This window comes from Rhineura floridana, chromosome 8 (genome assembly GCF_030035675.1).
Source record: "Rhineura floridana isolate rRhiFlo1 chromosome 8, rRhiFlo1.hap2, whole genome shotgun sequence".
Lineage (NCBI taxonomy): Eukaryota > Metazoa > Chordata > Lepidosauria > Squamata > Rhineuridae > Rhineura > Rhineura floridana.
In genome coordinates this window covers 65323982-65338414 of record NC_084487.1, presented here as the reverse complement: position 1 = coordinate 65338414, position 14433 = coordinate 65323982, and the positions used below count along the sequence as shown (strand labels likewise).

The 14433-nt window shown below is 45.0% G+C and overlaps 1 protein-coding gene across 1 annotated transcript in view; it reads left to right on the top strand.

Moving 5' to 3' along the window:
- PTPRQ (protein tyrosine phosphatase receptor type Q) overlaps positions 1 to 14433 on the top strand; it is a 185228-nt gene that overhangs the window by 131148 nt on the left and 39647 nt on the right. The window contains exons 33-34 of the mRNA XM_061582736.1: positions 11180 to 11253; positions 12794 to 12893. Of these exons, the coding sequence (XP_061438720.1) occupies positions 11180 to 11253; positions 12794 to 12893 (174 nt within the window). The remainder of the gene's footprint in view (positions 1 to 11179; positions 11254 to 12793; positions 12894 to 14433) is intronic.

Below are 14433 nucleotides of genomic sequence, written 5' to 3'. Positions count from 1 at the left end.
GTCATGGAATTTCCCGGTGGAAACTGAACGCTCCCCTAGCTGTGGAGACTATCGATGGGATACCCCTGAAGTCAGGAGGGGTGACACAAGCCACGGAGGAAGTGAAACTTCAAATCCCCGGGCACGAAGAATTCATTTCGCTATACGTGTCAGATCTCTCGAACTTTGAGGTGATTTTGGGAATGCCCTGGCTAGCAAAGCATGAACCCAAAATAAGTTGGAAGGAGGCGGTGGTGTGGTTCACCTCACAGTATTGCCAGGAGAACTGTCAACCTGAAGGAATCAAGAACACCTTAGCGGGGGCAGTGCAAGAGATCGAGCAAGTGACCCTGCCGCCAAAGTATGAAGAATTCAAAGATGTGTTTGATGAAAAGGAGGCAGAGACTTTACCCCCCCCACCGCCCTTACGACTGTGCGATTGATCTAGTGCCAGGAGCCAGCATTCCATCAGGGAGAATCTACTCTCTCACAGAGATTGAGAGGGAGGCCCTGAAGGAATTCCTGGATAAAAACCTGAGACGAGGATTCATACGCCCCTCACAATCCCCTGCTGGAGCGCCACTATTGTTTGTGAAAAAGAAGGGAGGGGAACTCAGACCCTGTAACGACTATCGCGCATTGAACCAGATCACCATCCCCAACAGCTACCCGCTGCCCCTGATCTCAGAGTTGTTGGACCGACTGCGCTCTGCAAAAATCTTCATGAAGTTGGATTTGAGAGGAGCGTACAATCTGATCAGGATGAAGCAGGGAGATGAATGGAAAACAGGGTTCTTGACCGCTTACGGACAGTATGAATACCTGGTCATGCCGTTCGGACTTTGTGGAAGTCCAGGAATTTTTCAAAAATTCATGAACGACGTGTTTAGAGACTTGTTGGACACATATGTAATCTGTTACTTAGATGATATCCTGGTGTTCTCAAAGAACCAGGAAGACCACGACCAGCATGTGAAAACGGTGTTGCAGAGACTGAGAGAAAATCACCTGTATGCTAAATTAGAGAAATGTGGATTTGACCTCAAGTCTCTAGACTTCCTTGGATATCGAATCTCAGCGGAAGGCGTGGAGATGGACCCAGGGAAAGTAAGCTGTATATTGGACTGGGGCCAACCTGTCACCAAAAAGGATGTACAACGGTTTTGGGGGTTTGCCAGTTATTACAGAAAGTTCATTCCAGGGTTTTCCAAATTGACAGCTCCTCTGACTGACTGTTTAAGGGGGAAGAAGAAGTTTCAATCGACAGAGAATGCCACCCAGGCCTTTGAGGAGCTGAAGGGAAGGTTCGCTTCCGAGCCCATTCTGCACTTTGCTGACCTGACCCGCCCTTTCATCGTGGAAGCAGATGCTTCAGATTTTGCTATCGGGGGGGTCCTTCTGCAATTAGACCAAGAAGGAAAGGAGCTGCACCCCTGTGCGTACTTCTCTCGGAAGTTAAAGCCTGCAGAGAAGAATTACACTGTTTGGGAGAAGGAGCTGCTGGCCATCAAGGACTCTTTTGAAAACTGGAGACAATACCTAGAGGGGGCCCCTCATCAGATCGAAGTGCGCTCCGACCACAAGAACCTGGAAAGCCTCCAAACTGCCAGAAAGCTGAACCAGAGACAAATAAGATGGTCCCAGTTCTTCACCAGGTTTAACTTCAAGATCACTTACCAAGCCCAAGCCAAAAACCAGAGAGCTGATGCCTTATCCAGACAGCCACAGTACAAAGAAAGTGAATCCGAGGACCAGCCTCAGTACGTGATCCCGACGGAGAAATTAATGTTGGGATCATGCCAGTCTTCGTGGGAAGAGGAACTCAAAAAGGCACAACAAGAAGATGCAGACGTACTAAAATATGGGCAGGAGACGGGACAAAGTCAAGACTCAGAAGTAACCTTTCACTGGAGGAATGGACTATTATGGTTCAAAACAGCCAGATATGTGCCAGAAGAAGAATTAAGGCTCAGAATCCTATGCCAGTGCCATGATTCCATCACAGCGGGACACTTTGGGATTTACAAGACCATTCAGAACGTGGCCAAGGACTTCTGGTGGCCTAAAATGCGTAGGGATATTGAAAGCTATGTAAAGTCCTGCTCTGTCTGTCTGCGGACAAAAACACAAACAGGAAAACCAGCAGGACTGTTACAACCGCTACCTGTCCCACATGAACCCTGGAAGGATCTCTCCATGGATTTTATAACTGATCTACCCAAATCCCAAGGAATGACAGCTGTTTTAGTCGTGGTAGATCTACTCACCAAAATGGCACATTTCCTCCCTTGTGCAGGGGCCTTAGAGGCTAAGGAAACGGACAAGTTATTAATCAAAGAAGTCTACCGACTGCATGGGTTGCCAAAAAGTGTAGTCTCAGACCGAGGAACTCAGTTCACAGCCAAATTTTGGAGAGCAATGTGGAAACAGTTGCAGACGGAATTAAAACTCTCCTCCGCCCATCACCCCCAGACAGATGGGCAAACGGAACGCTTGAACGCCGTTTTGGAAAGATATTTGAGAAGTTATGTGTCCTATCAACAGACTGACTGGGTATCATATTTGCATTTTGCAGAGTTCGCCTACAACAATTCTCTACACTCCAGCACTCAACAAACCCCATTCTTCGCGAATTATGGATTCCATCCTAAAGTCTTTCCAAGCAGCTCAGAAGGAATGCTGGTACCGGCAGCTGAGGACTTCCTAAAAGAATTGCAAGCGGCGCAACAAACACTGAAACAGCAGTTAAACGAAGCCAAAACAGAGTACAAGCGAGTTGCTGACCTGCACAGGAAGGAGGGTCCCCCCCTTCAACCAGGAGACCAGGAGTCCACCCGTTTCCTCCAGATGCCGGGCAAATGTAGAAAATTACAAGACAAAAGGGTGGGTCCTTTTGAAATAGAAACTCAAATTAATCCCGTGGCGTACCGGCTGAAGCTACCTGACATGTTTAAAATACATCCTGTGTTTCATTGATCCCTCTTGACGAAAGCTGCCCCTCCCAGTGAGCTGCGGCCGGAGGAGCCTCCTGGGTCCCCACTCCTGATAAATGAGCAGCTTGAGTTTGAAGTTGAGGAAATCTTGGATTCCAGGATCAGACGCCACAAGCTGCAGTATTTGATTCACTGGAAGGGCTATGGAGTGGCTGACAGATCATGGGAAAATGCGGATGATGTGCATGCTCCAGAGTTAGTAAAACTTTTCCATCAACGTTTTCCTCACCGCCCCAAGCCAGACAGGGGGAGGGGGGCACAGCTTGAGAAGGAGGATGGTGTCGGGAGGATGAGCTGGGCTCCTGGGGGGTTGGAAGAAGAGGATTCAGATGGCTGGCAGAGGGAGGAGGGAGGAACTTACCCTCTGTGGAGCGAAGCCGAAACAGAGGACATGCCAGAGATAGGGTCGCCTAGCAATGGGGAGCCTGAGAGCCTTGAAGTTTTAGAATCCCCCCCAGACATTCCCAGGCCCTCCCTTCTCCGCAGCTCAGAGCAAGAGGGAGGGTTGATCACAGCAGAAAGGCGGAGAGATGGTTTACCCTCAGCTCCTTCTTTATCACCCATAGTGGAATCGGACACTTCAGAAGAGGAGGAGGTGATGCCTCCCCCCTCACCACGCACACGCAGACGGTTGAAAAGACAGGAGAGAAGGGGGGGAAGGCGGGCAGTACCTGAGGGGGAGTTAAGGAGGAGCAAAAGGTTGTGCGCCCGTTTAGCCCCTTCTTAAAGAACAGGCGGGAAGCAGCCCCTTGCTCTGTCAACTTTCTCCCAATGTCGCAGGACCTGTATCCCTGTATTGCTTCATGAGAAAGCGCAGTCTTTGTTTGGACATTACTCTAATAAAACACAAATTAACTACAACCTCTGCTCTGGTTCCTGAGTCGCATCCTGGGCCTGACACCTTCATGGCAGACGCATCCATGGATGCCATGCAGTTTTCAGCAAGGTCACTGGCAGCAGGTGTCTTTATGCAAAGAACCCTTTGGCTGTGTCATTGGGAGGCAGACCCTACAGTCTGTTCAAATCTTGCCTCAGAGCCTTATGTGGGAGGCAAGTTATTTGGGGATGACACCCTAGCTAATGTCTTGAAGACAAAGAAAAAGTCAATGCCATCCTCCGGGAAAAGGGATGACAGAAAGTCCTTTCATCGCTCATTCCACCCATATCAGTTGTCTCAGTCCTTTCGAGGCTCAAGGCTGTGTGGAAGACTGAAGAATGCCTACTCCAGCTGTCCCTTCTGGAACAGAAAACGCAACCAGCCTAAAGCTCAACAACACTTTTCCAGTCGATTGGGATTTGGGTCCCAGTCACGGGGACATAAACATAAATTCTGACGCCTCCATCTCACCAGTGGGGAGTCGTCCTTCTCACCCTTCAGTATGGCATATGGTTGGAGTTCACTTCCACCCCTCCGGCAAGATTTATTCCACCCCCTCTCTCAGTTTCTCCACTCAAGAGGGAAAGAGTTTTGCAGGCAGTCTCTTATCTCATACAAATTGCAGTTATAGAGAAAGTCCCGGCAGGGGAGAGATTTTTGGGAAATTACTCTGTTCTTCACTGTCACGAAAAAAGATGGATCGTTCAGGGCGGTACTAGACTTCAAGGGTCTAAACAGATTCTTAAAATCCTGCAAGTTTCACATGCACACCTTACTTTCAATCAAGAAGGCCCTAAGGAAGGGGGATTTTCTCTCATCTATTGACCTGAAGGAGGCCTGTCTTCACATCCCAATCTTCCCACCTCATAGGCGATACCTTCAGTTCACAGTGGGACAAGACTATTATCAATTCAGGGCTATGCCATTCAGCCTGTCTTGTGCCCCCAGGGCATTCACGAAGATTGTGTTTGCCTTGGTGGTACATCTCAGGACACAGGGAATTCATCTGTTCCCTTACTTGGACGACTTTCTGATCCACTTCCCATCGTTGCACAAGGCCTGGGAGGACCTCCATGTCACCTTGGTCTGTCTAAAGGACCACGGCTTCCTAATCAACGAATCCAAGAGTCACCTCTTTCTGTCTCGATGCATAATACATCTGGGAGTGACTATAGATTCACACAGGGGCCTCTTAACATTGTCCCAAGAAAGAGTCAACAAGATATGCAAAGCAACATCAGATATCCTGTCCTCCAACTCAGCAGACCTAATGGCAGCGCTTCTAGGATTGATGATCTCCACATTCCAAACTACACCATGGGAACATCATCATTCCCGCACACTTCAGTGGGCACTCCTACCCTTCCAAAGCGACATAGCATCCAGACACCATCGCAAAGTAGCTCTGTCGCCACGGGTTCGGCAGTCGCTGGTCTGGTGGACTCACGAACCCAACCTGTTGAGGCATTCCATTCCAGGATCCCTCTCGGACCCTGATCACGTCAGATGCCAGCTTATCAGAGTGGGGAGCCATCTGCGACAGTCAGATGATTCAGGGCACATGGTCGTCACAGGAATCCATACTGCCGATCAATCTTCTCAAACTTCGAGCAATCCGTCTGGCCCTCAGACACTTTGCAGAGGGCAGACGGTTAGGAGCGGTGCTCATCAGAACAGACAACGTGTCAGCCAAATCTTATTTAAACCGTCAAGGAGACACACGCTCCCACCTTCTCCAGAAGGAAGCATCTCTCCTCTTCCAGTGGGCGGAGAAGAATGTGGACTCTAAATTGATTGATTGATATCCCTCCCTTCCTCCCAGCAGGAGCCCAGGGTGGCAAACAGAAATGCTAAAAACCCTTTAAATCATCATAAAAAACCTTAATATACATTAAAACAAAACAATATAGCGGCAGAATATCTCAAGGGGGAGGACAACAGCCAAGCAGACTGGCTCAGTCGGGAGAAACTGAATCGAGGAGAATGGATGCTTCACCCAGGGGTCTTTCATCAGATAGTGGCATGTTTCGGCCGAATTCAAGTGGACCTGTTTGCCACCAGCCACAATCGGCAGGTAAGGAGATTCTTCTCCAGGTATGCAATGCCAGATGCAGAGGTGATAGATGCCTTAACATCCCAGTGGTCTCCAGGCAGGCTGTATGCCTTCCCTCCACTACCAATTATTCCCAGGGTGATCCAAAAACTTCGTACCAAGAGGATAGCAGTTCTACTAGTTGCTCCCTGGTGGCCAAGGAGACCTTGGTTTCCGGATCTCCTCGAACTGTCGGTGGAACCCCCATGGAAAATTCCAGTAAGAGAGGACCTGCTCTCTCAAGGGCAGCTTCTTCATCCAGACCCGGAGTGGTTGGTACTTCATGTATGGAATTTGAATGGAAGCATTAAAAAAAGGCATTTCCCCACAAGTGCTGAAAACCATGATGGCTTCTAGACGCCCATCCACAATCAAAATATATGAAGGCACATGGAAGACCTTCTCATCCTGGTCACAGAAAAAAGGAATTCTTCCTCAGAAAGCAGGGATCAATGAGATTTTATTTTTCCTCCAAGATGGCTTATCATTGGGTCTCAGACCTAACTCCCTGAGACGCCAGGTTTCAGCCTTATCATCGATACTCTCCAAATCACTGGACAATCCACTCGGATCTCATCCTTTCATCAAATGTTTTCTCAGGGGAGCAACGATATCAGCACCGCCTTCTGTTCATCACTACCCGACATGGGATCTGCACAAAGTGTTAACAGCCCTTCAAAGACCTCCATTTGAACCTTTGAGTCAAGTTTCTCTCCATCTGCTATCCTTTAAGGCAGTGGTTCTCAAACTTTTTTGGTTCGTGGCGCACTATAAAACAAAAATTTTCTGGCGCACTTCGTGTACAAAATTAAAAACATTAATATATTTTAAACTATGAATAAAAATAACTTAAATACAAATGGGTTTCTTCTCATTTTTAAAATATACTTTCATAATATTCGTGGCACTCCTAGTCACCTCTTGCGGCGCACCAGTGTGCTGCGGTGCACCGTTTGAGAACCACTGCTTTAAGGTCTTGTTTCTTGTGGCCATTACTTCGGCCCGTAGAGTGTCTGAGCTGAATGCCCTATCTGTCCATAAAATTTTTTGTGTGTTTCATAAGGATAGAGTAGTCCTACGCACAGTCCCTTCCTTTTGTCCCAAAGTACTGTCTACCTTCCATTGCCAACAGGAACTAGTATTACCATCCTTCTGTCCTAATCCTGTCCATCCTTCAGAGAAGGCCTGGCACTCTCTGGATGTGAGGAGAGCCTTTAAAGTTTATATTTCCAAGACAAAGGCAATTTGGAAAACAGATAATTTGTTTGTTTCCTTTCACCCAGCATCTCTGGGAAATAAGGTGTCCACTTCTACACTAGCCAGGTGGATCAAGGCATGTATTTCTTTGGCATATGTCTCTCTAAGACTAGCCCTGCCAGCAGGGATGGTGGCTCACTCCACAAGAGTGGCGGCCACATCAGCAGCCTATTACCGCCAGGGCCAAGAAGATGCCAGCATGGTTAACAAGCAAAGTCAAGGAAGCTCTTAGAGGCAAAAAGTCTTCCTTCAAAAAATTGAAGTTTTGTCCAAATGAAGAAAATAAAAAAGAACACAAACTCTGGCAAAAGAAATGCAAGAAGACAATAAGGGATGCTAAAAAAGAATTTGAGGAGCACATTGCTAAGAACATAAAAACCAACAACAAAAAATTCTATAAATACATTCAAAGCAGGAGACCATCTAGGGAGCCGATTGGACCCTTGGATGATAAGGGAGTCAAAGGTGTACTAAAGAATGATAAGGAGATCGCAGAGAAGCTAAATGAATTCTTTGCATCTGTCTTCACAGTGGAAGATATAGGGCAGATCCCTGAACCTGAACTAACATTTGCAGGAAGGGATTCTGAGGAACTGAGACAAATAGTGGTAACGAGAGAGGAAGTTCTAAGCTTAATGGACAATATAAAAACTGAGAAATCACTGGGCCCGGATGGCATCCACCCGAGAGTTCTCAAAGAACTCAAATGTGAAATTGCTGATCTGCTAACTAAAATATGTAACTTGTCCCTTGGGTCCTCCTCCGTGCCTGAGGACTGGAAAGTGGCAAATGTAACGCCAATCTTCAAAAAGGGATCCAGAGGGGATCCTGGAAATTACAGGCCAGTTAGCTTAACTTCTGTCCCTGGAAAACTGGTAGAAAGTATTCTTAAAGCTAGAGTAACTAAGCACATAGAAGAACAAGCCTTGCTGAAGCAGAGCCAGCATGGGTTCTGCAAGGGAAAGTCCTGTCTCAGTAACCTATTAGAATTCTTTGAGAGTGTCAACAAGCATATAGATAGAGGTGATCCAGTAGACATAGTGTACTTACACTTTCAAAAAGCGTTTGACAAGGTACCTCACCAAAGGCTTCTGAGGAAGCTTAGCAGTCATGGAATAAGAGGAGAGGTCCTCTTGTGGATAAGAAATTGGTTAAGAAGCAGAAAGCAGAGAGTAGGAATAAACGGACAGTTCTCCCAGTGGAGGGTTGTAGAAAGTGGAGTCCCTCAAGGATTGGTATTGGGACCTGTACTTTTCAACTTGTTCATTAATGACCTAGAATTAGGAGTGAGCAGTGAAGTGGCCAAGTTTGCTGACGACACTAAATTGTTCAGGGTTGTTAAAACAAAAAGGGATTGCGAAGAGCTCCAAAAAGACCTCTCCAAACTGAGTGAATGGGCAGAAAAATGGCAAATGCAATTCAATATGAACAAGTGTAAAATTATGCATATTGGAGCAAAAAAACTTAATTTCACATATACGCTCATGGGGTCTGAACTGGCGGTGACCGACCAGGAGAGAGACCTCGGGGTTGTAGTGGACAGCACGATGAAAATGTCGACCCAGTGTGCGGCAGCTGTGAAAAAGGCAAATTCCATGCTAGGGATAATTAGGAAAGGTATTGAAAATAAAACAGCCGATATCATAATGCCGTTGTATAAATCTATGGTGCGGCCGCATTTGGAATACTGTGTACAGTTCTGGTCGCCTCATCTCAAAAAGGATATTATAGAGTTGGAAAAGGTTCAGAAGAGGGCAACCAGAATGATCAAAGGGATGGAGCGACTCCCTTACGAGGAAAGGTTGCAGCATTTGGGGCTTTTTAGTTGACAGAAAAGGCGGGTCAGAGGAGACATGATAGAAGTGTATAAAATTATGCATGGCATTGAGAAAGTGGATAGAGAAAAGTTCTTCTCCCTCTCTCATAATACTAGAACTCGTGGATATTCAAAGAAGCTGAATGTTGGAAGATTCAGGACAGACAAAAGGAAGTACTTCTTTACTCAGCGCATAGTTAAACTATGGAATTTGCTCCCACAAGATGCAGTAATGGCCACCAGCTTGGATGGCTTTAAAAGAAGATTAGACAAATTCATGGAGGACAGGGCTATCAATGGCTACTAGCCATGATGGCTGTGCTGTGCCACCCTAGTCAGAGGCAGCATGCTTCTGAAAACCAGTCGCCGGAAGCCTCAGGAGGGGAGAGTGTTCTTGCACTCGGGTCCTGCTTGCAGGCTTCCCCCAGGCACCTGGTTGGCCACTGTGAGAACAGGATGCTGGACTAGATGGGCCACTGGCCTGATCCAGCAGGCTCTTCTTATGTTCTTATGTTCTTATCACAATGTCCCTCTAATAGAAATTTGTAGGGCAGCAACATAGGCCATGCCCAATACCTTCATTAAGCATTGGAAAATAGATGTCTATGCATTGGCTGAGGCAGCCTTTGGGAGGAGAGTGCTACAGCACGTCCTCTCAGACCAATAGTAGTCGCAGCCCAGCGAATTTCCCACCCTACATGGGTCAGCTTTGGTGTGTCCCACCTGATATCATCTTTTACATGCACAGGAGAAGAGACATTTGGTCTTACCGTAAAATTGGTCTTCTCTGTGCATGTCAAAAGATGATATCAGGGCCGCTCCCTAGGGGGGCTGGGCTGCCATTATAAGCACTAGTAGGCCTTTGGCAGAGAGTGTATGAGCACTGTTGTCTTGTCTCTATTAGTGTGTTTCTTACTCGTTTATGGGCTTGTCATTGAAAACTGAGGCAGGAACAGGCACAGACCAGGAACAGACCTGCAAAAAAACTTCAACAGTGCTCTTTTTGCCTTCAACCACTAGGTGGAGCTAGCTACTCTACCTGATATCATCATTTGACATGCACAGAGAAGACCAATTTCACGTTAAGACCAAATGCCTCTTCTGTTTGCCAGTAATATTATGTGAACCATGCAAATTAAAAGGGAATGCAAGTAGCACCAGACACATAGTAAATCACAGTGTGGATAAGTCCAATATCTCAAAACAAAACTGTTTCACATCCAGTTTCTAACTGGTCTTCTCCTTTAAGAAACTTACACAAATTGGTCTCAGACCCACTGTGGCAAGTATGTGTGACTTGTATTTCAGATCTTTTTGTAAGGGTATTATTTAGACCTATACACCAAACCTACTTGCTGTGTACTAGGATGTTGCTTTAGCATCTTGTATCAAGCTGTTTAGGAGAATGGGAGACCTATTTATGCCCCCCAACTAGCCTCCTCTGTTCAGTCAAAGGATATATCATATTGGGATATTTCTTGTACACCAGTTTGGGAAATGCAATATATGCATATACTGTAAATAAATATCCTCAAACTCTAATTTGCAGAAATCAGTAACTTTTGAGTAAGTTGTAAATGTCTTTATTTTATTCTTCATTGGAATCAGGGCCGGCTTCAGGAATGCCAGGGCCCTTGGGCATCAGCTTGCCCTGGGTCCTGGCATGTGTGCGCATTTGTGTTCGCGTGCGTGTGCGCATGCAGCCCACCCCCACCTACCTGTCACCTGTCTTTTACTATTGCCATTAACCAAGATGGCGGCCGCAGTTTCCCTAAGGGGATGAAGCCTCCGCCGCCATCTTTGTTGATGGCACGCATGCATGCTATGCGCGTGCATCTCTGCCATCAACTAAGATGGTGGCAGGGACTTCAGTACCTTAGGGAAACTGCGGCCACCATCTTTGTTAAGGGCAATGGTAAAAGACAGCAGACAGGTAAGTGGGGAGACGGGGGGCAGATCACGGAAGGGGAGCAGAGGGGTGGCTGAGGGGGGCCCTGTAGCTCTAGGGGCCGTCGGGCCAGTGCTCAACCTGGTCGCCCTTTAGAACCGGCCCTGATTGGAATTATCTTGTTCTGAATGCTTCTAGTATGTGTACTGTTCTACATGAATCACCAGTCTGGCCATGGTAATTCCTGTTCTCTAACTTACTTATGTTTCTTTCACAGATTTAAGTTCAGAGCTACAAATATAAGAGGACAATTTACAGATTCAGACTATTCTGATCCCATTAAAACTTTAGGTAAAGAGAATGTCACTACACACATTTCATTACTATAGCATCACAGAATGGTTTGTACCACTTGTGAGAAAACAACCATGCTAAACCTGTGGCTGTCCCAGTTGCTCTGAAAAAATCATTTGCATACAAACTACAGAAAAATCAAGAGTTAGGGTTGCATTGATTTCACAGTTCCAGTGTCCCTGAACAGTGTGCCCATGTATCTCATACCAGTTCCTCTTTGGCAGAGCTTGGAAAAGTTACTTTTTTAAACTACAACTCCCATCAGCCCCAGCCAGCCTGGCCACTAGATTGGACTGATGGGAGTTGTAGTTCAAAAAAGTAACTTTTCCAAGCTCTGCTCTTTGGATATTGTAAGGGACACTTGACAGCTGAACATGCAAGTGTCTCAGAGTCGCTTCCAGGTGATGTTGCTGTTTTGTTATGTCCAAAACTGTCAAACAGTCCTTAAAGTGCCTCACAATAATCTGTCTCCAGTCTTAATACTCTCCCTGCCCATCTGTCTGCCACCAGAATTGTTAAATAAATAAATAAATAGAAACCTTTTGTAGAATGAAACTGTGCCTCCAAAGAGGAAAGGAAAAAGTCTTTGTGCGCCTGTATTAGCCCAGTCACTGCTGCTCTGTTTGGGCTCTGCTTGTCTACTGTCAGGCAGTATGCATCTGAATGCCGGTTGCTGGGTATCACAAGAAGGGAGAACACTGTTGCTTTCAGTCTTCTCATAGGATCTGGTTGGCCAGTGTAAGAACAGGATGCTGGACTAGATGGCCATTGGCCTGATTCAGCAGGCTTTTCTTATGGTCAAATGCCAGGGTACTACCATCAGAGTTATATGTTTATGTCAGCATCCTACCTCTGCATCTTATGAGGAGCTATAAGCAGGTACTAACTCATGATATCAATTTAAAAGGCATGAATACTTGGGCACTTGTACTTTTCCACTTTTTGTTTGTTCATAAGCTACACTAAAGCATCTGCCTAGCACAACCCTACTAATGTCATTATAATTGCATTAGGAAAACGTGATTATCTTGATAGTAGATCCCCCCCCCTCCAAAAAAGCATTTTAGTCTTCTTTGCTAAAATCTGTGATGGTGTGTGCTTAAGGAAATTTTACATAAACACTTCTGCAGAAAATGTATTCTCTCTATCCCACCAATTAAAACACCTAGACTGGTGAGGACTAGGGAGAGAGCCTTTTCAATTGTGGCCCCCGCTTTGTGGAATTCCCACCCAAATGATCTCCGCCATGCCCCCGCTATGATGAACTTTCACCGGGCCTTAAAGACCTGGCTTTTTAGGCAGGACTTTGGGGAGGGTTAGGTTTTTATTATTCTTGGTTGAGATTTTACTGTTTTAATGTACCTGTATGCTTTTTCTGTACGTCACTCAGAGTGACTGGACAACCAGCCAGATGGGCGACTAACAAATCTAATAAATAAATAAATAAATAAATAAAAACTAAACAATGTAATACCACTTTCAGATATTAGTATGTCTTTAAAGTTTCAATTCCAATAGTACTCATTTTATATTACAGATGATGGTTTTTCTGAAAGAGCTGTAGAAATAATACTTGCAGTTACTATGTGTATACTTTCTGTAATTCTCCTTGTGGCTGCAATTTATGCTTTTGCAAGGTAGGTGCATCTCCAGCTGTTTCCATTGTATTATGGATTTAGAGATTTAGATTGCTTAAATTACTTCAGTTTTTTTCTACTTGCTCCATGATTGGAGAGCAGGAAAAAGACACATCTAAGCAGTATGTTAATGAATTGTTGAGTTTTTAGAGATGGAATTACCCATTACTCTAGTCTTAACGTTTTTGTTGTTGTTTAAAAACACACATTGTTTAGGGGGTGAAAATGTCACCTGAAAAGGCCTTTTTAGATGTGAAGAGCTTTGTGCAGAGAAGAGTTTATTATACAGCCATGAGAGTGGCTGTACACTATAGCCAGCATGGATTTTTCACATTCCGCAGTGTTAAATTGAAAATAACCCCCATGCCATGATTTTTACACCCCTGATTTTTAATTAATTTCAGAAATTTTGGCTTGATAGTGTTGGGCATGATAGTGTTGGGCATGTTCAGTAAGAGCCAACTCAGGATCAACTTGAAGGCAGTCCATTTCCATTTTCAAACATGATTGCTCAGAAATAAATCCCATTGAACTCAAAAAGTATGCAAATGATCAAGCCACCCTCCCTTCTCCTCCCTCCTGTCCCTCCCAATCCCCTCCTTCCCCTCCCCCGTCCAAAATTTACACTAAAAATCTCCAAAAACAATTGTGGAATAATGGCACTGACTATTCTGCAGAATAGTCTCAAGTGGACATCAGGAGTGTCTCAGTTTGCACAAGATAAAAGAGTGGGAGGTGAAATATTCTAGCAAACTCCTAGATGTGCTCCATGTTTTTAATTGACTGTGCCCACCTTGCCTTAAATGAAGTAGTTGAAACATAGCAGGCTTAAAACATGCATCCTCTTTTTTCCAACAGCTAGAGTCATTGCTGAAGTAGCAACATATTGTAATCAGTCTGATTTTACATCAGACTGGAGTTTCAGATTCAACTGTTAATGAACCCAAAATAGAAATAGAGCATAACCTCCAGTTTGAAACACAAAAGTCTGTCTTCACCATCATATGACATTGACCAATAAAAAGGCTTTGAAATTAATAAAAATAAATCTAAAACAAATTTCTAGGATGAATAATGAGGGAAATAAAATTTTCTAGATTAGATTCTCTGTAGAAGCATTAGCAACACAGGAGAGAAGCATTAGCAACACAGGAAAGAAGTAAGAACACCAACAAACATACAAAAATATAATTCTCCATCTTTGGAGTTGGCAGGTGTTGGCACCACTCACCATATGCTCAGAGGCACATGTTACCAAATTCTTCCCCTGGTGCATTCACTACAGCTGTCCAATTTCCCTGCTTTTTAAAGTTTGATAGAAATATCTATAGGTACGTTCTTAAACTGCACGTTTTTTTGCCTGTTAGGGAATATACAGTTCTTAGATTTAGTCCAATATTATACAGTTCTATCAAAAATCCAAGTATAGCAGAGCTTGGAAAAGTTACTTTTTTGAACTACAACTCCCATCAACCCCAGCCAGCATGGCCACTGGATTGGGTTGATGGGAGTTGTAGTTCAAAAAAAACTTTTCCAAGCT